The sequence below is a fragment of the Sphaerodactylus townsendi genome, linkage group LG14 (genome assembly GCF_021028975.2).
Source record: "Sphaerodactylus townsendi isolate TG3544 linkage group LG14, MPM_Stown_v2.3, whole genome shotgun sequence".
NCBI lineage: Eukaryota > Metazoa > Chordata > Lepidosauria > Squamata > Sphaerodactylidae > Sphaerodactylus > Sphaerodactylus townsendi.
The window spans coordinates 24,075,953-24,100,636 of NC_059438.1; the positions used below are offsets into that span (position 1 = coordinate 24,075,953).

Sequence of the window (24,684 nt, forward strand, 5' to 3'; positions counted from 1 at the left end):
CTGCCTCGAGCCATGACTGTTGCTTTGGCTTTTTTGGCCTGGTGCCATTTCAACACCGCTTGTCTGTTAGGAGGTGGTTTTATTCATCGCTGGCTCAGTAATGATTTGTCTGCCGCTGCCTCCACCGATCTCCCAAGCCGGGACAGCCGCTCCCATAGGCAAAAGCAGCGGGCATATTGCGCAGGCGCAGTTGGCCTTCCCTCCTCCTCGATGGAGGCGGGGGACTTGGGGAGAAGTCACAACTCCTCTCCTGCTGATTGGCTTCTTGCTTTCCGAGGGGTGTGGCCAAGCGCTCCTCGCCGATCTCTTTTCCCCCCCGTTCTTCTCCGCCTTCCAACTCGGGCCACGCCCCCTCTCTGTCTTCTCTGGTGTGAGGGGGCGCGATTCACCCCGCGCGTGCGCATTGATGCACACGCGCTTCGCCCTAACTGGGCCGTCGTCGTCGCTCCCGGATGACGTCACGCGATGGCCGCCCCGCTCTGCCGCCGCCAGTAGAGGCCCCGTCGCGCGCGCTGCCGCTTCCCGGAACCGCTTTTCCCACTCCCCCCTCCCCGCCCAGCCAGGTGAGGAGCGGCGGGCCTGGTCTCGGGGGCAGGAAGGGGGGATGGCGGCCAGAAGGGGCGGCTCCGGCGTCTCTGGGAGGGGGAAAGGGAGGCCGAGGCCACGGGGGAGGGGGCGGGGTGGCGTCATCGGGAGGGGAGGGGGCGAGCCCCTTCAAGAGCCGTGGGTGGGTGTTGACGGGGGAGGGTGATCTCGGTGGGTTTCCCGTGGGAGGGGTCTGATCCCGCCCCTGGTCCTGGGGGGAGCTGTTTGCGGTCAAGGGGTTATTCCGGGTCGCGTTCAGGGATTGCCGAGGGGGGCGATGCGGGCTGCTCGAGGTAATCCAAACGAGGCTTTGACAGGCGCTTGCAGATCTGGTTGTCAGCCTTCCCCTCCCCCCCCCCCACCAGATCGGACGATCCTCCATGTTCAGGAAGAGCAGCCAAGGGAGGCAGTAGCCGGCTCGCTGGGCTTGTGGCCGTCATGGGTCATCTGGTTGGCCACTATGGCAGGAGGGCTGCTAGGCTAGATGGGCCTTGGGGCTGATCTGGTGCGACACTTCTTCTGGGGGTGGCCTGGGGGACATTGCCATGGTAGGGAGTGATGGGGCAGAGCTTGTCTTCGTTCCCTGAAGAGGGGTCCTCACCCCTGATGGGAAAAGGGCAATGGCCTCATTTGTGCACAATGCCAAAGGAACTTGTCAGAAGTGAAGCTTGGGGCTGAGGAGTGGTGGGTGATGGGGGCTGAGAAAGTGGGTTTTCCACATAATGGAAGGAGAAACAGGAATGCATTTCTACACCCCCTTGTTGAGGAGAAACCTGATATTTGTAAAAGGTGAAGTGTAGGGAGGAACCTGGGTGGGTGGGGAGACTGAGAGATTCGAATATCGTTTAGAAATGGCAGCTAATCACGAAAGGGGATGCTCACCCCAGTGGTGTTAAGCCCTGGATCTGGACACATATAGGATTCAATTATTGTGATCAGAAACCTTTATTGGCAGATAGCAGCATGGCCTAGAACAGGGGTAGGGAACCTGCGGCTCTCCAGATGTTCAGGAACTACAATTCCCATCAGCCTCTGGGGGGGTGGGGGGGGGGGGGGGTGGGGGGGGGGCCGGCGGGCGTGGGGGGGGGGGGGGGGCTCGGGGTGGGGGGGGGGGGGGGGGGGGGGGGGGGGGGGTGTGGGTGTGGGGGGGTGGGGGTGTGTGGGGGTGGGTGGGGGGGTGGGGGTGTGGGTGTGGGGGGGGGGGGGTGGGGGGGGGGGGGTGGGTGTGGGGGGGGGTGGGGGTGGGGGGGGGGGGGGGTGGGGGGGGGGGGGGGGGGCGGGGGGCGGGAGTGGAGTGGGGGCGGGGGAGGTGTGGGGGGGTGGGGGTGGCGGGGGGGGGGGGTGGGGGGGGGGGGGGGTGGGGGGGGGGGGGGGTGGGGGGGGGGGGGGGTGGGGGGGGGGGGGGGTGGGGGGGGGGGGGGGTGGGGGGGGGGGGGGGTGGGGGGGGGGGGGGGTGGGGGGGGGGGGGGGTGGGGGGGGGGGGGGGTGGGGGGGGGGGGGGGTGGGGGGGGGGGGGGGTGGGGGGGGGGGGGGGTGGGGGGGGGGGGGGGTGGGGGGGGGGGGGGGTGGGGGGGGGGGGGGGTGGGGGGGGGGGGGGGTGGGGGGGGGGGGGGGTGGGGGGGGGGGGGGGTGGGGGGGGGGGGGGGTGGGGGGGGGGGGGGGTGGGGGGGGGGGGGGGTGGGGGGGGGGGGGGGTGGGGGGGGGGGGGGGTGGGGGGGGGGGGGGGTGGGGGGGGGGGGGGGTGGGGGGGGGGGGGGGTGGGGGGGGGGGGGGGTGGGGGGGGGGGGGGGTGGGGGGGGGGGGGGGTGGGGGGGGGGGGGGGTGGGGGGGGGGGGGGGTGGGGGGGGGGGGGGGTGGGGGGGGGGGGGGGTGGGGGGGGGGGGGGGTGGGGGGGGGGGGGGGTGGGGGGGGGGGGGGGTGGGGGGGGGGGGGGGTGGGGGGGGGGGGGGGTGGGGGGGGGGGGGGGTGGGGGGGGGGGGGGGTGGGGGGGGGGGGGGGTGGGGGGGGGGGGGGGTGGGGGGGGGGGGGGGTGGGGGGGGGGGGGGGTGGGGGGGGGGGGGGGTGGGGGGGGGGGGGGGTGGGGGGGGGGGGGGGTGGGGGGGGGGGGGGGTGGGGGGGGGGGGGGGTGGGGGGGGGGGGGGGTGGGGGGGGGGGGGGGTGGGGGGGGGGGGGGGTGGGGGGGGGGGGGGGTGGGGGGGGGGGGGGGTGGGGGGGGGGGGGGGTGGGGGGGGGGGGGGGTGGGGGGGGGGGGGGGTGGGGGGGGGGGGGGGTGGGGGGGGGGGGGGGTGGGGGGGGGGGGGGGTGGGGGGGGGGGGGGGTGGGGGGGGGGGGGGGTGGGGGGGGGGGGGGGTGGGGGGGGGGGGGGGTGGGGGGGGGGGGGGGTGGGGGGGGGGGGGGGTGGGGGGGGGGGGGGGTGGGGGGGGGGGGGGGTGGGGGGGGGGGGGGGTGGGGGGGGGGGGGGGTGGGGGGGGGGGGGGGTGGGGGGGGGGGGGGGTGGGGGGGGGGGGGGGTGGGGGGGGGGGGGGGTGGGGGGGGGGGGGGGTGGGGGGGGGGGGGGGTGGGGGGGGGGGGGGGTGGGGGGGGGGGGGGGTGGGGGGGGGGGGGGGTGGGGGGGGGGGGGGGTGGGGGGGGGGGGGGGTGGGGGGGGGGGGGGGTGGGGGGGGGGGGGGGTGGGGGGGGGGGGGGGTGGGGGGGGGGGGGGGTGGGGGGGGGGGGGGGTGGGGGGGGGGGGGGGTGGGGGGGGGGGGGGGTGGGGGGGGGGGGGGGTGGGGGGGGGGGGGGGTGGGGGGGGGGGGGGGTGGGGGGGGGGGGGGGTGGGGGGGGGGGGGGGTGGGGGGGGGGGGGGGTGGGGGGGGGGGGGGGTGGGGGGGGGGGGGGGTGGGGGGGGGGGGGGGTGGGGGGGGGGGGGGGTGGGGGGGGGGGGGGGTGGGGGGGGGGGGGGGTGGGGGGGGGGGGGGGTGGGGGGGGGGGGGGGTGGGGGGGGGGGGGGGTGGGGGGGGGGGGGGGTGGGGGGGGGGGGGGGTGGGGGGGGGGGGGGGTGGGGGGGGGGGGGGGTGGGGGGGGGGGGGGGTGGGGGGGGGGGGGGGTGGGGGGGGGGGGGGGTGGGGGGGGGGGGGGGTGGGGGGGGGGGGGGGTGGGGGGGGGGGGGGGTGGGGGGGGGGGGGGGTGGGGGGGGGGGGGGGTGGGGGGGGGGGGGGGTGGGGGGGGGGGGGGGTGGGGGGGGGGGGGGGTGGGGGGGGGGGGGGGTGGGGGGGGGGGGGGGTGGGGGGGGGGGGGGGTGGGGGGGGGGGGGGGTGGGGGGGGGGGGGGGTGGGGGGGGGGGGGGGTGGGGGGGGGGGGGGGTGGGGGGGGGGGGGGGTGGGGGGGGGGGGGGGTGGGGGGGGGGGGGGGTGGGGGGGGGGGGGGGTGGGGGGGGGGGGGGGTGGGGGGGGGGGGGGGTGGGGGGGGGGGGGGGTGGGGGGGGGGGGGGGTGGGGGGGGGGGGGGGTGGGGGGGGGGGGGGGTGGGGGGGGGGGGGGGTGGGGGGGGGGGGGGGTGGGGGGGGGGGGGGGTGGGGGGGGGGGGGGGTGGGGGGGGGGGGGGGTGGGGGGGGGGGGGGGTGGGGGGGGGGGGGGGTGGGGGGGGGGGGGGGTGGGGGGGGGGGGGGGTGGGGGGGGGGGGGGGTGGGGGGGGGGGGGGGTGGGGGGGGGGGGGGGTGGGGGGGGGGGGGGGTGGGGGGGGGGGGGGGTGGGGGGGGGGGGGGGTGGGGGGGGGGGGGGGTGGGGGGGGGGGGGGGTGGGGGGGGGGGGGGGTGGGGGGGGGGGGGGGTGGGGGGGGGGGGGGGTGGGGGGGGGGGGGGGTGGGGGGGGGGGGGGGTGGGGGGGGGGGGGGGTGGGGGGGGGGGGGGGTGGGGGGGGGGGGGGGTGGGGGGGGGGGGGGGTGGGGGGGGGGGGGGGTGGGGGGGGGGGGGGGTGGGGGGGGGGGGGGGTGGGGGGGGGGGGGGGTGGGGGGGGGGGGGGGTGGGGGGGGGGGGGGGTGGGGGGGGGGGGGGGTGGGGGGGGGGGGGGGTGGGGGGGGGGGGGGGTGGGGGGGGGGGGGGGTGGGGGGGGGGGGGGGTGGGGGGGGGGGGGGGTGGGGGGGGGGGGGGGTGGGGGGGGGGGGGGGTGGGGGGGGGGGGGGGTGGGGGGGGGGGGGGGTGGGGGGGGGGGGGGGTGGGGGGGGGGGGGGGTGGGGGGGGGGGGGGGTGGGGGGGGGGGGGGGTGGGGGGGGGGGGGGGTGGGGGGGGGGGGGGGTGGGGGGGGGGGGGGGTGGGGGGGGGGGGGGGTGGGGGGGGGGGGGGGTGGGGGGGGGGGGGGGTGGGGGGGGGGGGGGGTGGGGGGGGGGGGGGGTGGGGGGGGGGGGGGGTGGGGGGGGGGGGGGGTGGGGGGGGGGGGGGGTGGGGGGGGGGGGGGGTGGGGGGGGGGGGGGGTGGGGGGGGGGGGGGGTGGGGGGGGGGGGGGGTGGGGGGGGGGGGGGGTGGGGGGGGGGGGGGGTGGGGGGGGGGGGGGGTGGGGGGGGGGGGGGGTGGGGGGGGGGGGGGGTGGGGGGGGGGGGGGGTGGGGGGGGGGGGGGGTGGGGGGGGGGGGGGGTGGGGGGGGGGGGGGGTGGGGGGGGGGGGGGGTGGGGGGGGGGGGGGGTGGGGGGGGGGGGGGGTGGGGGGGGGGGGGGGTGGGGGGGGGGGGGGGTGGGGGGGGGGGGGGGTGGGGGGGGGGGGGGGTGGGGGGGGGGGGGGGTGGGGGGGGGGGGGGGTGGGGGGGGGGGGGGGTGGGGGGGGGGGGGGGTGGGGGGGGGGGGGGGTGGGGGGGGGGGGGGGTGGGGGGGGGGGGGGGTGGGGGGGGGGGGGGGTGGGGGGGGGGGGGGGTGGGGGGGGGGGGGGGTGGGGGGGGGGGGGGGTGGGGGGGGGGGGGGGTGGGGGGGGGGGGGGGTGGGGGGGGGGGGGGGTGGGGGGGGGGGGGGGTGGGGGGGGGGGGGGGTGGGGGGGGGGGGGGGTGGGGGGGGGGGGGGGTGGGGGGGGGGGGGGGTGGGGGGGGGGGGGGGTGGGGGGGGGGGGGGGTGGGGGGGGGGGGGGGTGGGGGGGGGGGGGGGTGGGGGGGGGGGGGGGTGGGGGGGGGGGGGGGTGGGGGGGGGGGGGGGTGGGGGGGGGGGGGGGTGGGGGGGGGGGGGGGTGGGGGGGGGGGGGGGTGGGGGGGGGGGGGGGTGGGGGGGGGGGGGGGTGGGGGGGGGGGGGGGTGGGGGGGGGGGGGGGTGGGGGGGGGGGGGGGTGGGGGGGGGGGGGGGTGGGGGGGGGGGGGGGTGGGGGGGGGGGGGGGTGGGGGGGGGGGGGGGTGGGGGGGGGGGGGGGTGGGGGGGGGGGGGGGTGGGGGGGGGGGGGGGTGGGGGGGGGGGGGGGTGGGGGGGGGGGGGGGTGGGGGGGGGGGGGGGTGGGGGGGGGGGGGGGTGGGGGGGGGGGGGGGTGGGGGGGGGGGGGGGTGGGGGGGGGGGGGGGTGGGGGGGGGGGGGGGTGGGGGGGGGGGGGGGTGGGGGGGGGGGGGGGTGGGGGGGGGGGGGGGTGGGGGGGGGGGGGGGTGGGGGGGGGGGGGGGTGGGGGGGGGGGGGGGTGGGGGGGGGGGGGGGTGGGGGGGGGGGGGGGTGGGGGGGGGGGGGGGTGGGGGGGGGGGGGGGTGGGGGGGGGGGGGGGTGGGGGGGGGGGGGGGTGGGGGGGGGGGGGGGTGGGGGGGGGGGGGGGTGGGGGGGGGGGGGGGTGGGGGGGGGGGGGGGTGGGGGGGGGGGGGGGTGGGGGGGGGGGGGGGTGGGGGGGGGGGGGGGTGGGGGGGGGGGGGGGTGGGGGGGGGGGGGGGTGGGGGGGGGGGGGGGTGGGGGGGGGGGGGGGTGGGGGGGGGGGGGGGTGGGGGGGGGGGGGGGTGGGGGGGGGGGGGGGTGGGGGGGGGGGGGGGTGGGGGGGGGGGGGGGTGGGGGGGGGGGGGGGTGGGGGGGGGGGGGGGTGGGGGGGGGGGGGGGTGGGGGGGGGGGGGGGTGGGGGGGGGGGGGGGTGGGGGGGGGGGGGGGTGGGGGGGGGGGGGGGTGGGGGGGGGGGGGGGTGGGGGGGGGGGGGGGTGGGGGGGGGGGGGGGTGGGGGGGGGGGGGGGTGGGGGGGGGGGGGGGTGGGGGGGGGGGGGGGTGGGGGGGGGGGGGGGTGGGGGGGGGGGGGGGTGGGGGGGGGGGGGGGTGGGGGGGGGGGGGGGTGGGGGGGGGGGGGGGTGGGGGGGGGGGGGGGTGGGGGGGGGGGGGGGTGGGGGGGGGGGGGGGTGGGGGGGGGGGGGGGTGGGGGGGGGGGGGGGTGGGGGGGGGGGGGGGTGGGGGGGGGGGGGGGTGGGGGGGGGGGGGGGTGGGGGGGGGGGGGGGTGGGGGGGGGGGGGGGTGGGGGGGGGGGGGGGTGGGGGGGGGGGGGGGTGGGGGGGGGGGGGGGTGGGGGGGGGGGGGGGTGGGGGGGGGGGGGGGTGGGGGGGGGGGGGGGTGGGGGGGGGGGGGGGTGGGGGGGGGGGGGGGTGGGGGGGGGGGGGGGTGGGGGGGGGGGGGGGTGGGGGGGGGGGGGGGTGGGGGGGGGGGGGGGTGGGGGGGGGGGGGGGTGGGGGGGGGGGGGGGTGGGGGGGGGGGGGGGTGGGGGGGGGGGGGGGTGGGGGGGGGGGGGGGTGGGGGGGGGGGGGGGTGGGGGGGGGGGGGGGTGGGGGGGGGGGGGGGTGGGGGGGGGGGGGGGTGGGGGGGGGGGGGGGTGGGGGGGGGGGGGGGTGGGGGGGGGGGGGGGTGGGGGGGGGGGGGGGTGGGGGGGGGGGGGGGTGGGGGGGGGGGGGGGTGGGGGGGGGGGGGGGTGGGGGGGGGGGGGGGTGGGGGGGGGGGGGGGTGGGGGGGGGGGGGGGTGGGGGGGGGGGGGGGTGGGGGGGGGGGGGGGTGGGGGGGGGGGGGGGTGGGGGGGGGGGGGGGTGGGGGGGGGGGGGGGTGGGGGGGGGGGGGGGTGGGGGGGGGGGGGGGTGGGGGGGGGGGGGGGTGGGGGGGGGGGGGGGTGGGGGGGGGGGGGGGTGGGGGGGGGGGGGGGTGGGGGGGGGGGGGGGTGGGGGGGGGGGGGGGTGGGGGGGGGGGGGGGTGGGGGGGGGGGGGGGTGGGGGGGGGGGGGGGTGGGGGGGGGGGGGGGTGGGGGGGGGGGGGGGTGGGGGGGGGGGGGGGTGGGGGGGGGGGGGGGTGGGGGGGGGGGGGGGTGGGGGGGGGGGGGGGTGGGGGGGGGGGGGGGTGGGGGGGGGGGGGGGTGGGGGGGGGGGGGGGTGGGGGGGGGGGGGGGTGGGGGGGGGGGGGGGTGGGGGGGGGGGGGGGTGGGGGGGGGGGGGGGTGGGGGGGGGGGGGGGTGGGGGGGGGGGGGGGTGGGGGGGGGGGGGGGTGGGGGGGGGGGGGGGTGGGGGGGGGGGGGGGTGGGGGGGGGGGGGGGTGGGGGGGGGGGGGGGTGGGGGGGGGGGGGGGTGGGGGGGGGGGGGGGTGGGGGGGGGGGGGGGTGGGGGGGGGGGGGGGTGGGGGGGGGGGGGGGTGGGGGGGGGGGGGGGTGGGGGGGGGGGGGGGTGGGGGGGGGGGGGGGTGGGGGGGGGGGGGGGTGGGGGGGGGGGGGGGTGGGGGGGGGGGGGGGTGGGGGGGGGGGGGGGTGGGGGGGGGGGGGGGTGGGGGGGGGGGGGGGTGGGGGGGGGGGGGGGTGGGGGGGGGGGGGGGTGGGGGGGGGGGGGGGTGGGGGGGGGGGGGGGTGGGGGGGGGGGGGGGTGGGGGGGGGGGGGGGTGGGGGGGGGGGGGGGTGGGGGGGGGGGGGGGTGGGGGGGGGGGGGGGTGGGGGGGGGGGGGGGTGGGGGGGGGGGGGGGTGGGGGGGGGGGGGGGTGGGGGGGGGGGGGGGTGGGGGGGGGGGGGGGTGGGGGGGGGGGGGGGTGGGGGGGGGGGGGGGTGGGGGGGGGGGGGGGTGGGGGGGGGGGGGGGTGGGGGGGGGGGGGGGTGGGGGGGGGGGGGGGTGGGGGGGGGGGGGGGTGGGGGGGGGGGGGGGTGGGGGGGGGGGGGGGTGGGGGGGGGGGGGGGTGGGGGGGGGGGGGGGTGGGGGGGGGGGGGGGTGGGGGGGGGGGGGGGTGGGGGGGGGGGGGGGTGGGGGGGGGGGGGGGTGGGGGGGGGGGGGGGTGGGGGGGGGGGGGGGTGGGGGGGGGGGGGGGTGGGGGGGGGGGGGGGTGGGGGGGGGGGGGGGTGGGGGGGGGGGGGGGTGGGGGGGGGGGGGGGTGGGGGGGGGGGGGGGTGGGGGGGGGGGGGGGTGGGGGGGGGGGGGGGTGGGGGGGGGGGGGGGTGGGGGGGGGGGGGGGTGGGGGGGGGGGGGGGTGGGGGGGGGGGGGGGTGGGGGGGGGGGGGGGTGGGGGGGGGGGGGGGTGGGGGGGGGGGGGGGTGGGGGGGGGGGGGGGTGGGGGGGGGGGGGGGTGGGGGGGGGGGGGGGTGGGGGGGGGGGGGGGTGGGGGGGGGGGGGGGTGGGGGGGGGGGGGGGTGGGGGGGGGGGGGGGTGGGGGGGGGGGGGGGTGGGGGGGGGGGGGGGTGGGGGGGGGGGGGGGTGGGGGGGGGGGGGGGTGGGGGGGGGGGGGGGTGGGGGGGGGGGGGGGTGGGGGGGGGGGGGGGTGGGGGGGGGGGGGGGTGGGGGGGGGGGGGGGTGGGGGGGGGGGGGGGTGGGGGGGGGGGGGGGTGGGGGGGGGGGGGGGTGGGGGGGGGGGGGGGTGGGGGGGGGGGGGGGTGGGGGGGGGGGGGGGTGGGGGGGGGGGGGGGTGGGGGGGGGGGGGGGTGGGGGGGGGGGGGGGTGGGGGGGGGGGGGGGTGGGGGGGGGGGGGGGTGGGGGGGGGGGGGGGTGGGGGGGGGGGGGGGTGGGGGGGGGGGGGGGTGGGGGGGGGGGGGGGTGGGGGGGGGGGGGGGTGGGGGGGGGGGGGGGTGGGGGGGGGGGGGGGTGGGGGGGGGGGGGGGTGGGGGGGGGGGGGGGTGGGGGGGGGGGGGGGTGGGGGGGGGGGGGGGTGGGGGGGGGGGGGGGTGGGGGGGGGGGGGGGTGGGGGGGGGGGGGGGTGGGGGGGGGGGGGGGTGGGGGGGGGGGGGGGTGGGGGGGGGGGGGGGTGGGGGGGGGGGGGGGTGGGGGGGGGGGGGGGTGGGGGGGGGGGGGGGTGGGGGGGGGGGGGGGTGGGGGGGGGGGGGGGTGGGGGGGGGGGGGGGTGGGGGGGGGGGGGGGTGGGGGGGGGGGGGGGTGGGGGGGGGGGGGGGTGGGGGGGGGGGGGGGTGGGGGGGGGGGGGGGTGGGGGGGGGGGGGGGTGGGGGGGGGGGGGGGTGGGGGGGGGGGGGGGTGGGGGGGGGGGGGGGTGGGGGGGGGGGGGGGTGGGGGGGGGGGGGGGTGGGGGGGGGGGGGGGTGGGGGGGGGGGGGGGTGGGGGGGGGGGGGGGTGGGGGGGGGGGGGGGTGGGGGGGGGGGGGGGTGGGGGGGGGGGGGGGTGGGGGGGGGGGGGGGTGGGGGGGGGGGGGGGTGGGGGGGGGGGGGGGTGGGGGGGGGGGGGGGTGGGGGGGGGGGGGGGTGGGGGGGGGGGGGGGTGGGGGGGGGGGGGGGTGGGGGGGGGGGGGGGTGGGGGGGGGGGGGGGTGGGGGGGGGGGGGGGTGGGGGGGGGGGGGGGTGGGGGGGGGGGGGGGTGGGGGGGGGGGGGGGTGGGGGGGGGGGGGGGTGGGGGGGGGGGGGGGTGGGGGGGGGGGGGGGTGGGGGGGGGGGGGGGTGGGGGGGGGGGGGGGTGGGGGGGGGGGGGGGTGGGGGGGGGGGGGGGTGGGGGGGGGGGGGGGTGGGGGGGGGGGGGGGTGGGGGGGGGGGGGGGTGGGGGGGGGGGGGGGTGGGGGGGGGGGGGGGTGGGGGGGGGGGGGGGTGGGGGGGGGGGGGGGTGGGGGGGGGGGGGGGTGGGGGGGGGGGGGGGTGGGGGGGGGGGGGGGTGGGGGGGGGGGGGGGTGGGGGGGGGGGGGGGTGGGGGGGGGGGGGGGTGGGGGGGGGGGGGGGTGGGGGGGGGGGGGGGTGGGGGGGGGGGGGGGTGGGGGGGGGGGGGGGTGGGGGGGGGGGGGGGTGGGGGGGGGGGGGGGTGGGGGGGGGGGGGGGTGGGGGGGGGGGGGGGTGGGGGGGGGGGGGGGTGGGGGGGGGGGGGGGTGGGGGGGGGGGGGGGTGGGGGGGGGGGGGGGTGGGGGGGGGGGGGGGTGGGGGGGGGGGGGGGTGGGGGGGGGGGGGGGTGGGGGGGGGGGGGGGTGGGGGGGGGGGGGGGTGGGGGGGGGGGGGGGTGGGGGGGGGGGGGGGTGGGGGGGGGGGGGGGTGGGGGGGGGGGGGGGTGGGGGGGGGGGGGGGTGGGGGGGGGGGGGGGTGGGGGGGGGGGGGGGTGGGGGGGGGGGGGGGTGGGGGGGGGGGGGGGTGGGGGGGGGGGGGGGTGGGGGGGGGGGGGGGTGGGGGGGGGGGGGGGTGGGGGGGGGGGGGGGTGGGGGGGGGGGGGGGTGGGGGGGGGGGGGGGTGGGGGGGGGGGGGGGTGGGGGGGGGGGGGGGTGGGGGGGGGGGGGGGTGGGGGGGGGGGGGGGTGGGGGGGGGGGGGGGTGGGGGGGGGGGGGGGTGGGGGGGGGGGGGGGTGGGGGGGGGGGGGGGTGGGGGGGGGGGGGGGTGGGGGGGGGGGGGGGTGGGGGGGGGGGGGGGTGGGGGGGGGGGGGGGTGGGGGGGGGGGGGGGTGGGGGGGGGGGGGGGTGGGGGGGGGGGGGGGTGGGGGGGGGGGGGGGTGGGGGGGGGGGGGGGTGGGGGGGGGGGGGGGTGGGGGGGGGGGGGGGTGGGGGGGGGGGGGGGTGGGGGGGGGGGGGGGTGGGGGGGGGGGGGGGTGGGGGGGGGGGGGGGTGGGGGGGGGGGGGGGTGGGGGGGGGGGGGGGTGGGGGGGGGGGGGGGTGGGGGGGGGGGGGGGTGGGGGGGGGGGGGGGTGGGGGGGGGGGGGGGTGGGGGGGGGGGGGGGTGGGGGGGGGGGGGGGTGGGGGGGGGGGGGGGTGGGGGGGGGGGGGGGTGGGGGGGGGGGGGGGTGGGGGGGGGGGGGGGTGGGGGGGGGGGGGGGTGGGGGGGGGGGGGGGTGGGGGGGGGGGGGGGTGGGGGGGGGGGGGGGTGGGGGGGGGGGGGGGTGGGGGGGGGGGGGGGTGGGGGGGGGGGGGGGTGGGGGGGGGGGGGGGTGGGGGGGGGGGGGGGTGGGGGGGGGGGGGGGTGGGGGGGGGGGGGGGTGGGGGGGGGGGGGGGTGGGGGGGGGGGGGGGTGGGGGGGGGGGGGGGTGGGGGGGGGGGGGGGTGGGGGGGGGGGGGGGTGGGGGGGGGGGGGGGTGGGGGGGGGGGGGGGTGGGGGGGGGGGGGGGTGGGGGGGGGGGGGGGTGGGGGGGGGGGGGGGTGGGGGGGGGGGGGGGTGGGGGGGGGGGGGGGTGGGGGGGGGGGGGGGTGGGGGGGGGGGGGGGTGGGGGGGGGGGGGGGTGGGGGGGGGGGGGGGTGGGGGGGGGGGGGGGTGGGGGGGGGGGGGGGTGGGGGGGGGGGGGGGTGGGGGGGGGGGGGGGTGGGGGGGGGGGGGGGTGGGGGGGGGGGGGGGTGGGGGGGGGGGGGGGTGGGGGGGGGGGGGGGTGGGGGGGGGGGGGGGTGGGGGGGGGGGGGGGTGGGGGGGGGGGGGGGTGGGGGGGGGGGGGGGTGGGGGGGGGGGGGGGTGGGGGGGGGGGGGGGTGGGGGGGGGGGGGGGTGGGGGGGGGGGGGGGTGGGGGGGGGGGGGGGTGGGGGGGGGGGGGGGTGGGGGGGGGGGGGGGTGGGGGGGGGGGGGGGTGGGGGGGGGGGGGGGTGGGGGGGGGGGGGGGTGGGGGGGGGGGGGGGTGGGGGGGGGGGGGGGTGGGGGGGGGGGGGGGTGGGGGGGGGGGGGGGTGGGGGGGGGGGGGGGTGGGGGGGGGGGGGGGTGGGGGGGGGGGGGGGTGGGGGGGGGGGGGGGTGGGGGGGGGGGGGGGTGGGGGGGGGGGGGGGTGGGGGGGGGGGGGGGTGGGGGGGGGGGGGGGTGGGGGGGGGGGGGGGTGGGGGGGGGGGGGGGTGGGGGGGGGGGGGGGTGGGGGGGGGGGGGGGTGGGGGGGGGGGGGGGTGGGGGGGGGGGGGGGTGGGGGGGGGGGGGGGTGGGGGGGGGGGGGGGTGGGGGGGGGGGGGGGTGGGGGGGGGGGGGGGTGGGGGGGGGGGGGGGTGGGGGGGGGGGGGGGTGGGGGGGGGGGGGGGTGGGGGGGGGGGGGGGTGGGGGGGGGGGGGGGTGGGGGGGGGGGGGGGTGGGGGGGGGGGGGGGTGGGGGGGGGGGGGGGTGGGGGGGGGGGGGGGTGGGGGGGGGGGGGGGTGGGGGGGGGGGGGGGTGGGGGGGGGGGGGGGTGGGGGGGGGGGGGGGTGGGGGGGGGGGGGGGTGGGGGGGGGGGGGGGTGGGGGGGGGGGGGGGTGGGGGGGGGGGGGGGTGGGGGGGGGGGGGGGTGGGGGGGGGGGGGGGTGGGGGGGGGGGGGGGTGGGGGGGGGGGGGGGTGGGGGGGGGGGGGGGTGGGGGGGGGGGGGGGTGGGGGGGGGGGGGGGTGGGGGGGGGGGGGGGTGGGGGGGGGGGGGGGTGGGGGGGGGGGGGGGTGGGGGGGGGGGGGGGTGGGGGGGGGGGGGGGTGGGGGGGGGGGGGGGTGGGGGGGGGGGGGGGTGGGGGGGGGGGGGGGTGGGGGGGGGGGGGGGTGGGGGGGGGGGGGGGTGGGGGGGGGGGGGGGTGGGGGGGGGGGGGGGTGGGGGGGGGGGGGGGTGGGGGGGGGGGGGGGTGGGGGGGGGGGGGGGTGGGGGGGGGGGGGGGTGGGGGGGGGGGGGGGTGGGGGGGGGGGGGGGTGGGGGGGGGGGGGGGTGGGGGGGGGGGGGGGTGGGGGGGGGGGGGGGTGGGGGGGGGGGGGGGTGGGGGGGGGGGGGGGTGGGGGGGGGGGGGGGTGGGGGGGGGGGGGGGTGGGGGGGGGGGGGGGTGGGGGGGGGGGGGGGTGGGGGGGGGGGGGGGTGGGGGGGGGGGGGGGTGGGGGGGGGGGGGGGTGGGGGGGGGGGGGGGTGGGGGGGGGGGGGGGTGGGGGGGGGGGGGGGTGGGGGGGGGGGGGGGTGGGGGGGGGGGGGGGTGGGGGGGGGGGGGGGTGGGGGGGGGGGGGGGTGGGGGGGGGGGGGGGTGGGGGGGGGGGGGGGTGGGGGGGGGGGGGGGTGGGGGGGGGGGGGGGTGGGGGGGGGGGGGGGTGGGGGGGGGGGGGGGTGGGGGGGGGGGGGGGTGGGGGGGGGGGGGGGTGGGGGGGGGGGGGGGTGGGGGGGGGGGGGGGTGGGGGGGGGGGGGGGTGGGGGGGGGGGGGGGTGGGGGGGGGGGGGGGTGGGGGGGGGGGGGGGTGGGGGGGGGGGGGGGTGGGGGGGGGGGGGGGTGGGGGGGGGGGGGGGTGGGGGGGGGGGGGGGTGGGGGGGGGGGGGGGTGGGGGGGGGGGGGGGTGGGGGGGGGGGGGGGTGGGGGGGGGGGGGGGTGGGGGGGGGGGGGGGTGGGGGGGGGGGGGGGTGGGGGGGGGGGGGGGTGGGGGGGGGGGGGGGTGGGGGGGGGGGGGGGTGGGGGGGGGGGGGGGTGGGGGGGGGGGGGGGTGGGGGGGGGGGGGGGTGGGGGGGGGGGGGGGTGGGGGGGGGGGGGGGTGGGGGGGGGGGGGGGTGGGGGGGGGGGGGGGTGGGGGGGGGGGGGGGTGGGGGGGGGGGGGGGTGGGGGGGGGGGGGGGTGGGGGGGGGGGGGGGTGGGGGGGGGGGGGGGTGGGGGGGGGGGGGGGTGGGGGGGGGGGGGGGTGGGGGGGGGGGGGGGTGGGGGGGGGGGGGGGTGGGGGGGGGGGGGGGTGGGGGGGGGGGGGGGTGGGGGGGGGGGGGGGTGGGGGGGGGGGGGGGTGGGGGGGGGGGGGGGTGGGGGGGGGGGGGGGTGGGGGGGGGGGGGGGTGGGGGGGGGGGGGGGTGGGGGGGGGGGGGGGTGGGGGGGGGGGGGGGTGGGGGGGGGGGGGGGTGGGGGGGGGGGGGGGTGGGGGGGGGGGGGGGTGGGGGGGGGGGGGGGTGGGGGGGGGGGGGGGTGGGGGGGGGGGGGGGTGGGGGGGGGGGGGGGTGGGGGGGGGGGGGGGTGGGGGGGGGGGGGGGTGGGGGGGGGGGGGGGTGGGGGGGGGGGGGGGTGGGGGGGGGGGGGGGTGGGGGGGGGGGGGGGTGGGGGGGGGGGGGGGTGGGGGGGGGGGGGGGTGGGGGGGGGGGGGGGTGGGGGGGGGGGGGGGTGGGGGGGGGGGGGGGTGGGGGGGGGGGGGGGTGGGGGGGGGGGGGGGTGGGGGGGGGGGGGGGTGGGGGGGGGGGGGGGTGGGGGGGGGGGGGGGTGGGGGGGGGGGGGGGTGGGGGGGGGGGGGGGTGGGGGGGGGGGGGGGTGGGGGGGGGGGGGGGTGGGGGGGGGGGGGGGTGGGGGGGGGGGGGGGTGGGGGGGGGGGGGGGTGGGGGGGGGGGGGGGTGGGGGGGGGGGGGGGTGGGGGGGGGGGGGGGTGGGGGGGGGGGGGGGTGGGGGGGGGGGGGGGTGGGGGGGGGGGGGGGTGGGGGGGGGGGGGGGTGGGGGGGGGGGGGGGTGGGGGGGGGGGGGGGTGGGGGGGGGGGGGGGTGGGGGGGGGGGGGGGTGGGGGGGGGGGGGGGTGGGGGGGGGGGGGGGTGGGGGGGGGGGGGGGTGGGGGGGGGGGGGGGTGGGGGGGGGGGGGGGTGGGGGGGGGGGGGGGTGGGGGGGGGGGGGGGTGGGGGGGGGGGGGGGTGGGGGGGGGGGGGGGTGGGGGGGGGGGGGGGTGGGGGGGGGGGGGGGTGGGGGGGGGGGGGGGTGGGGGGGGGGGGGGGTGGGGGGGGGGGGGGGTGGGGGGGGGGGGGGGTGGGGGGGGGGGGGGGTGGGGGGGGGGGGGGGTGGGGGGGGGGGGGGGTGGGGGGGGGGGGGGGTGGGGGGGGGGGGGGGTGGGGGGGGGGGGGGGTGGGGGGGGGGGGGGGTGGGGGGGGGGGGGGGTGGGGGGGGGGGGGGGTGGGGGGGGGGGGGGGTGGGGGGGGGGGGGGGTGGGGGGGGGGGGGGGTGGGGGGGGGGGGGGGTGGGGGGGGGGGGGGGTGGGGGGGGGGGGGGGTGGGGGGGGGGGGGGGTGGGGGGGGGGGGGGGTGGGGGGGGGGGGGGGTGGGGGGGGGGGGGGGTGGGGGGGGGGGGGGGTGGGGGGGGGGGGGGGTGGGGGGGGGGGGGGGTGGGGGGGGGGGGGGGTGGGGGGGGGGGGGGGTGGGGGGGGGGGGGGGTGGGGGGGGGGGGGGGTGGGGGGGGGGGGGGGTGGGGGGGGGGGGGGGTGGGGGGGGGGGGGGGTGGGGGGGGGGGGGGGTGGGGGGGGGGGGGGGTGGGGGGGGGGGGGGGTGGGGGGGGGGGGGGGTGGGGGGGGGGGGGGGTGGGGGGGGGGGGGGGTGGGGGGGGGGGGGGGTGGGGGGGGGGGGGGGTGGGGGGGGGGGGGGGTGGGGGGGGGGGGGGGTGGGGGGGGGGGGGGGTGGGGGGGGGGGGGGGTGGGGGGGGGGGGGGGTGGGGGGGGGGGGGGGTGGGGGGGGGGGGGGGTGGGGGGGGGGGGGGGTGGGGGGGGGGGGGGGTGGGGGGGGGGGGGGGTGGGGGGGGGGGGGGGTGGGGGGGGGGGGGGGTGGGGGGGGGGGGGGGTGGGGGGGGGGGGGGGTGGGGGGGGGGGGGGGTGGGGGGGGGGGGGGGTGGGGGGGGGGGGGGGTGGGGGGGGGGGGGGGTGGGGGGGGGGGGGGGTGGGGGGGGGGGGGGGTGGGGGGGGGGGGGGGTGGGGGGGGGGGGGGGTGGGGGGGGGGGGGGGTGGGGGGGGGGGGGGGTGGGGGGGGGGGGGGGTGGGGGGGGGGGGGGGTGGGGGGGGGGGGGGGTGGGGGGGGGGGGGGGTGGGGGGGGGGGGGGGTGGGGGGGGGGGGGGGTGGGGGGGGGGGGGGGTGGGGGGGGGGGGGGGTGGGGGGGGGGGGGGGTGGGGGGGGGGGGGGGTGGGGGGGGGGGGGGGTGGGGGGGGGGGGGGGTGGGGGGGGGGGGGGGTGGGGGGGGGGGGGGGTGGGGGGGGGGGGGGGTGGGGGGGGGGGGGGGTGGGGGGGGGGGGGGGTGGGGGGGGGGGGGGGTGGGGGGGGGGGGGGGTGGGGGGGGGGGGGGGTGGGGGGGGGGGGGGGTGGGGGGGGGGGGGGGTGGGGGGGGGGGGGGGTGGGGGGGGGGGGGGGTGGGGGGGGGGGGGGGTGGGGGGGGGGGGGGGTGGGGGGGGGGGGGGGTGGGGGGGGGGGGGGGTGGGGGGGGGGGGGGGTGGGGGGGGGGGGGGGTGGGGGGGGGGGGGGGTGGGGGGGGGGGGGGGTGGGGGGGGGGGGGGGTGGGGGGGGGGGGGGGTGGGGGGGGGGGGGGGTGGGGGGGGGGGGGGGTGGGGGGGGGGGGGGGTGGGGGGGGGGGGGGGTGGGGGGGGGGGGGGGTGGGGGGGGGGGGGGGTGGGGGGGGGGGGGGGTGGGGGGGGGGGGGGGTGGGGGGGGGGGGGGGTGGGGGGGGGGGGGGGTGGGGGGGGGGGGGGGTGGGGGGGGGGGGGGGTGGGGGGGGGGGGGGGTGGGGGGGGGGGGGGGTGGGGGGGGGGGGGGGTGGGGGGGGGGGGGGGTGGGGGGGGGGGGGGGTGGGGGGGGGGGGGGGTGGGGGGGGGGGGGGGTGGGGGGGGGGGGGGGTGGGGGGGGGGGGGGGTGGGGGGGGGGGGGGGTGGGGGGGGGGGGGGGTGGGGGGGGGGGGGGGTGGGGGGGGGGGGGGGTGGGGGGGGGGGGGGGTGGGGGGGGGGGGGGGTGGGGGGGGGGGGGGGTGGGGGGGGGGGGGGGTGGGGGGGGGGGGGGGTGGGGGGGGGGGGGGGTGGGGGGGGGGGGGGGTGGGGGGGGGGGGGGGTGGGGGGGGGGGGGGGTGGGGGGGGGGGGGGGTGGGGGGGGGGGGGGGTGGGGGGGGGGGGGGGTGGGGGGGGGGGGGGGTGGGGGGGGGGGGGGGTGGGGGGGGGGGGGGGTGGGGGGGGGGGGGGGTGGGGGGGGGGGGGGGTGGGGGGGGGGGGGGGTGGGGGGGGGGGGGGGTGGGGGGGGGGGGGGGTGGGGGGGGGGGGGGGTGGGGGGGGGGGGGGGTGGGGGGGGGGGGGGGTGGGGGGGGGGGGGGGTGGGGGGGGGGGGGGGTGGGGGGGGGGGGGGGTGGGGGGGGGGGGGGGTGGGGGGGGGGGGGGGTGGGGGGGGGGGGGGGTGGGGGGGGGGGGGGGTGGGGGGGGGGGGGGGTGGGGGGGGGGGGGGGTGGGGGGGGGGGGGGGTGGGGGGGGGGGGGGGTGGGGGGGGGGGGGGGTGGGGGGGGGGGGGGGTGGGGGGGGGGGGGGGTGGGGGGGGGGGGGGGTGGGGGGGGGGGGGGGTGGGGGGGGGGGGGGGTGGGGGGGGGGGGGGGTGGGGGGGGGGGGGGGTGGGGGGGGGGGGGGGTGGGGGGGGGGGGGGGTGGGGGGGGGGGGGGGTGGGGGGGGGGGGGGGTGGGGGGGGGGGGGGGTGGGGGGGGGGGGGGGTGGGGGGGGGGGGGGGTGGGGGGGGGGGGGGGTGGGGGGGGGGGGGGGTGGGGGGGGGGGGGGGTGGGGGGGGGGGGGGGTGGGGGGGGGGGGGGGTGGGGGGGGGGGGGGGTGGGGGGGGGGGGGGGTGGGGGGGGGGGGGGGTGGGGGGGGGGGGGGGTGGGGGGGGGGGGGGGTGGGGGGGGGGGGGGGTGGGGGGGGGGGGGGGTGGGGGGGGGGGGGGGTGGGGGGGGGGGGGGGTGGGGGGGGGGGGGGGTGGGGGGGGGGGGGGGTGGGGGGGGGGGGGGGTGGGGGGGGGGGGGGGTGGGGGGGGGGGGGGGTGGGGGGGGGGGGGGGTGGGGGGGGGGGGGGGTGGGGGGGGGGGGGGGTGGGGGGGGGGGGGGGTGGGGGGGGGGGGGGGTGGGGGGGGGGGGGGGTGGGGGGGGGGGGGGGTGGGGGGGGGGGGGGGTGGGGGGGGGGGGGGGTGGGGGGGGGGGGGGGTGGGGGGGGGGGGGGGTGGGGGGGGGGGGGGGTGGGGGGGGGGGGGGGTGGGGGGGGGGGGGGGTGGGGGGGGGGGGGGGTGGGGGGGGGGGGGGGTGGGGGGGGGGGGGGGTGGGGGGGGGGGGGGGTGGGGGGGGGGGGGGGTGGGGGGGGGGGGGGGTGGGGGGGGGGGGGGGTGGGGGGGGGGGGGGGTGGGGGGGGGGGGGGGTGGGGGGGGGGGGGGGTGGGGGGGGGGGGGGGTGGGGGGGGGGGGGGGTGGGGGGGGGGGGGGGTGGGGGGGGGGGGGGGTGGGGGGGGGGGGGGGTGGGGGGGGGGGGGGGTGGGGGGGGGGGGGGGTGGGGGGGGGGGGGGGTGGGGGGGGGGGGGGGTGGGGGGGGGGGGGGGTGGGGGGGGGGGGGGGTGGGGGGGGGGGGGGGTGGGGGGGGGGGGGGGTGGGGGGGGGGGGGGGTGGGGGGGGGGGGGGGTGGGGGGGGGGGGGGGTGGGGGGGGGGGGGGGTGGGGGGGGGGGGGGGTGGGGGGGGGGGGGGGTGGGGGGGGGGGGGGGTGGGGGGGGGGGGGGGTGGGGGGGGGGGGGGGTGGGGGGGGGGGGGGGTGGGGGGGGGGGGGGGTGGGGGGGGGGGGGGGTGGGGGGGGGGGGGGGTGGGGGGGGGGGGGGGTGGGGGGGGGGGGGGGTGGGGGGGGGGGGGGGTGGGGGGGGGGGGGGGTGGGGGGGGGGGGGGGTGGGGGGGGGGGGGGGTGGGGGGGGGGGGGGGTGGGGGGGGGGGGGGGTGGGGGGGGGGGGGGGTGGGGGGGGGGGGGGGTGGGGGGGGGGGGGGGTGGGGGGGGGGGGGGGTGGGGGGGGGGGGGGGTGGGGGGGGGGGGGGGTGGGGGGGGGGGGGGGTGGGGGGGGGGGGGGGTGGGGGGGGGGGGGGGTGGGGGGGGGGGGGGGTGGGGGGGGGGGGGGGTGGGGGGGGGGGGGGGTGGGGGGGGGGGGGGGTGGGGGGGGGGGGGGGTGGGGGGGGGGGGGGGTGGGGGGGGGGGGGGGTGGGGGGGGGGGGGGGTGGGGGGGGGGGGGGGTGGGGGGGGGGGGGGGTGGGGGGGGGGGGGGGTGGGGGGGGGGGGGGGTGGGGGGGGGGGGGGGTGGGGGGGGGGGGGGGTGGGGGGGGGGGGGGGTGGGGGGGGGGGGGGGTGGGGGGGGGGGGGGGTGGGGGGGGGGGGGGGTGGGGGGGGGGGGGGGTGGGGGGGGGGGGGGGTGGGGGGGGGGGGGGGTGGGGGGGGGGGGGGGTGGGGGGGGGGGGGGGTGGGGGGGGGGGGGGGTGGGGGGGGGGGGGGGTGGGGGGGGGGGGGGGTGGGGGGGGGGGGGGGTGGGGGGGGGGGGGGGTGGGGGGGGGGGGGGGTGGGGGGGGGGGGGGGTGGGGGGGGGGGGGGGTGGGGGGGGGGGGGGGTGGGGGGGGGGGGGGGTGGGGGGGGGGGGGGGTGGGGGGGGGGGGGGGTGGGGGGGGGGGGGGGTGGGGGGGGGGGGGGGTGGGGGGGGGGGGGGGTGGGGGGGGGGGGGGGTGGGGGGGGGGGGGGGTGGGGGGGGGGGGGGGTGGGGGGGGGGGGGGGTGGGGGGGGGGGGGGGTGGGGGGGGGGGGGGGTGGGGGGGGGGGGGGGTGGGGGGGGGGGGGGGTGGGGGGGGGGGGGGGTGGGGGGGGGGGGGGGTGGGGGGGGGGGGGGGTGGGGGGGGGGGGGGGTGGGGGGGGGGGGGGGTGGGGGGGGGGGGGGGTGGGGGGGGGGGGGGGTGGGGGGGGGGGGGGGTGGGGGGGGGGGGGGGTGGGGGGGGGGGGGGGTGGGGGGGGGGGGGGGTGGGGGGGGGGGGGGGTGGGGGGGGGGGGGGGTGGGGGGGGGGGGGGGTGGGGGGGGGGGGGGGTGGGGGGGGGGGGGGGTGGGGGGGGGGGGGGGTGGGGGGGGGGGGGGGTGGGGGGGGGGGGGGGTGGGGGGGGGGGGGGGTGGGGGGGGGGGGGGGTGGGGGGGGGGGGGGGTGGGGGGGGGGGGGGGTGGGGGGGGGGGGGGGTGGGGGGGGGGGGGGGTGGGGGGGGGGGGGGGTGGGGGGGGGGGGGGGTGGGGGGGGGGGGGGGTGGGGGGGGGGGGGGGTGGGGGGGGGGGGGGGTGGGGGGGGGGGGGGGTGGGGGGGGGGGGGGGTGGGGGGGGGGGGGGGTGGGGGGGGGGGGGGGTGGGGGGGGGGGGGGGTGGGGGGGGGGGGGGGTGGGGGGGGGGGGGGGTGGGGGGGGGGGGGGGTGGGGGGGGGGGGGGGTGGGGGGGGGGGGGGGTGGGGGGGGGGGGGGGTGGGGGGGGGGGGGGGTGGGGGGGGGGGGGGGTGGGGGGGGGGGGGGGTGGGGGGGGGGGGGGGTGGGGGGGGGGGGGGGTGGGGGGGGGGGGGGGTGGGGGGGGGGGGGGGTGGGGGGGGGGGGGGGTGGGGGGGGGGGGGGGTGGGGGGGGGGGGGGGTGGGGGGGGGGGGGGGTGGGGGGGGGGGGGGGTGGGGGGGGGGGGGGGTGGGGGGGGGGGGGGGTGGGGGGGGGGGGGGGTGGGGGGGGGGGGGGGTGGGGGGGGGGGGGGGTGGGGGGGGGGGGGGGTGGGGGGGGGGGGGGGTGGGGGGGGGGGGGGGTGGGGGGGGGGGGGGGTGGGGGGGGGGGGGGGTGGGGGGGGGGGGGGGTGGGGGGGGGGGGGGGTGGGGGGGGGGGGGGGTGGGGGGGGGGGGGGGTGGGGGGGGGGGGGGGTGGGGGGGGGGGGGGGTGGGGGGGGGGGGGGGTGGGGGGGGGGGGGGGTGGGGGGGGGGGGGGGTGGGGGGGGGGGGGGGTGGGGGGGGGGGGGGGTGGGGGGGGGGGGGGGTGGGGGGGGGGGGGGGTGGGGGGGGGGGGGGGTGGGGGGGGGGGGGGGTGGGGGGGGGGGGGGGTGGGGGGGGGGGGGGGTGGGGGGGGGGGGGGGTGGGGGGGGGGGGGGGTGGGGGGGGGGGGGGGTGGGGGGGGGGGGGGGTGGGGGGGGGGGGGGGTGGGGGGGGGGGGGGGTGGGGGGGGGGGGGGGTGGGGGGGGGGGGGGGTGGGGGGGGGGGGGGGTGGGGGGGGGGGGGGGTGGGGGGGGGGGGGGGTGGGGGGGGGGGGGGGTGGGGGGGGGGGGGGGTGGGGGGGGGGGGGGGTGGGGGGGGGGGGGGGTGGGGGGGGGGGGGGGTGGGGGGGGGGGGGGGTGGGGGGGGGGGGGGGTGGGGGGGGGGGGGGGTGGGGGGGGGGGGGGGTGGGGGGGGGGGGGGGTGGGGGGGGGGGGGGGTGGGGGGGGGGGGGGGTGGGGGGGGGGGGGGGTGGGGGGGGGGGGGGGTGGGGGGGGGGGGGGGTGGGGGGGGGGGGGGGTGGGGGGGGGGGGGGGTGGGGGGGGGGGGGGGTGGGGGGGGGGGGGGGTGGGGGGGGGGGGGGGTGGGGGGGGGGGGGGGTGGGGGGGGGGGGGGGTGGGGGGGGGGGGGGGTGGGGGGGGGGGGGGGTGGGGGGGGGGGGGGGTGGGGGGGGGGGGGGGTGGGGGGGGGGGGGGGTGGGGGGGGGGGGGGGTGGGGGGGGGGGGGGGTGGGGGGGGGGGGGGGTGGGGGGGGGGGGGGGTGGGGGGGGGGGGGGGTGGGGGGGGGGGGGGGTGGGGGGGGGGGGGGGTGGGGGGGGGGGGGGGTGGGGGGGGGGGGGGGTGGGGGGGGGGGGGGGTGGGGGGGGGGGGGGGTGGGGGGGGGGGGGGGTGGGGGGGGGGGGGGGTGGGGGGGGGGGGGGGTGGGGGGGGGGGGGGGTGGGGGGGGGGGGGGGTGGGGGGGGGGGGGGGTGGGGGGGGGGGGGGGTGGGGGGGGGGGGGGGTGGGGGGGGGGGGGGGTGGGGGGGGGGGGGGGTGGGGGGGGGGGGGGGTGGGGGGGGGGGGGGGTGGGGGGGGGGGGGGGTGGGGGGGGGGGGGGGTGGGGGGGGGGGGGGGTGGGGGGGGGGGGGGGTGGGGGGGGGGGGGGGTGGGGGGGGGGGGGGGTGGGGGGGGGGGGGGGTGGGGGGGGGGGGGGGTGGGGGGGGGGGGGGGTGGGGGGGGGGGGGGGTGGGGGGGGGGGGGGGTGGGGGGGGGGGGGGGTGGGGGGGGGGGGGGGTGGGGGGGGGGGGGGGTGGGGGGGGGGGGGGGTGGGGGGGGGGGGGGGTGGGGGGGGGGGGGGGTGGGGGGGGGGGGGGGTGGGGGGGGGGGGGGGTGGGGGGGGGGGGGGGTGGGGGGGGGGGGGGGTGGGGGGGGGGGGGGGTGGGGGGGGGGGGGGGTGGGGGGGGGGGGGGGTGGGGGGGGGGGGGGGTGGGGGGGGGGGGGGGTGGGGGGGGGGGGGGGTGGGGGGGGGGGGGGGTGGGGGGGGGGGGGGGTGGGGGGGGGGGGGGGTGGGGGGGGGGGGGGGTGGGGGGGGGGGGGGGTGGGGGGGGGGGGGGGTGGGGGGGGGGGGGGGTGGGGGGGGGGGGGGGTGGGGGGGGGGGGGGGTGGGGGGGGGGGGGGGTGGGGGGGGGGGGGGGTGGGGGGGGGGGGGGGTGGGGGGGGGGGGGGGTGGGGGGGGGGGGGGGTGGGGGGGGGGGGGGGTGGGGGGGGGGGGGGGTGGGGGGGGGGGGGGGTGGGGGGGGGGGGGGGTGGGGGGGGGGGGGGGTGGGGGGGGGGGGGGGTGGGGGGGGGGGGGGGTGGGGGGGGGGGGGGGTGGGGGGGGGGGGGGGTGGGGGGGGGGGGGGGTGGGGGGGGGGGGGGGTGGGGGGGGGGGGGGGTGGGGGGGGGGGGGGGTGGGGGGGGGGGGGGGTGGGGGGGGGGGGGGGTGGGGGGGGGGGGGGGTGGGGGGGGGGGGGGGTGGGGGGGGGGGGGGGTGGGGGGGGGGGGGGGTGGGGGGGGGGGGGGGTGGGGGGGGGGGGGGGTGGGGGGGGGGGGGGGTGGGGGGGGGGGGGGGTGGGGGGGGGGGGGGGTGGGGGGGGGGGGGGGTGGGGGGGGGGGGGGGTGGGGGGGGGGGGGGGTGGGGGGGGGGGGGGGTGGGGGGGGGGGGGGGTGGGGGGGGGGGGGGGTGGGGGGGGGGGGGGGTGGGGGGGGGGGGGGGTGGGGGGGGGGGGGGGTGGGGGGGGGGGGGGGTGGGGGGGGGGGGGGGTGGGGGGGGGGGGGGGTGGGGGGGGGGGGGGGTGGGGGGGGGGGGGGGTGGGGGGGGGGGGGGGTGGGGGGGGGGGGGGGTGGGGGGGGGGGGGGGTGGGGGGGGGGGGGGGTGGGGGGGGGGGGGGGTGGGGGGGGGGGGGGGTGGGGGGGGGGGGGGGTGGGGGGGGGGGGGGGTGGGGGGGGGGGGGGGTGGGGGGGGGGGGGGGTGGGGGGGGGGGGGGGTGGGGGGGGGGGGGGGTGGGGGGGGGGGGGGGTGGGGGGGGGGGGGGGTGGGGGGGGGGGGGGGTGGGGGGGGGGGGGGGTGGGGGGGGGGGGGGGTGGGGGGGGGGGGGGGTGGGGGGGGGGGGGGGTGGGGGGGGGGGGGGGTGGGGGGGGGGGGGGGTGGGGGGGGGGGGGGGTGGGGGGGGGGGGGGGTGGGGGGGGGGGGGGGTGGGGGGGGGGGGGGGTGGGGGGGGGGGGGGGTGGGGGGGGGGGGGGGTGGGGGGGGGGGGGGGTGGGGGGGGGGGGGGGTGGGGGGGGGGGGGGGTGGGGGGGGGGGGGGGTGGGGGGGGGGGGGGGTGGGGGGGGGGGGGGGTGGGGGGGGGGGGGGGTGGGGGGGGGGGGGGGTGGGGGGGGGGGGGGGTGGGGGGGGGGGGGGGTGGGGGGGGGGGGGGGTGGGGGGGGGGGGGGGTGGGGGGGGGGGGGGGTGGGGGGGGGGGGGGGTGGGGGGGGGGGGGGGTGGGGGGGGGGGGGGGTGGGGGGGGGGGGGGGTGGGGGGGGGGGGGGGTGGGGGGGGGGGGGGGTGGGGGGGGGGGGGGGTGGGGGGGGGGGGGGGTGGGGGGGGGGGGGGGTGGGG

At 91.5% G+C, this 24,684-nt stretch overlaps 1 protein-coding gene across 1 annotated transcript in view; it reads left to right on the forward strand.

Annotated features, from left to right (window-relative positions):
• Nucleotides 1–1,276: 1,276 nt before the first annotated feature.
• LOC125443298 (zinc finger CCCH domain-containing protein 18-like) overlaps nt 1,277–24,684 on the forward strand; it is a 34,150-nt gene continuing 10,742 nt past the window's right edge. Inside the window, exon 1 of the mRNA XM_048515317.1 lies at nt 1,277–1,291. Coding sequence (XP_048371274.1) covers nt 1,277–1,291 — 15 coding nt within the window. The remainder of the gene's footprint in view (nt 1,292–24,684) is intronic.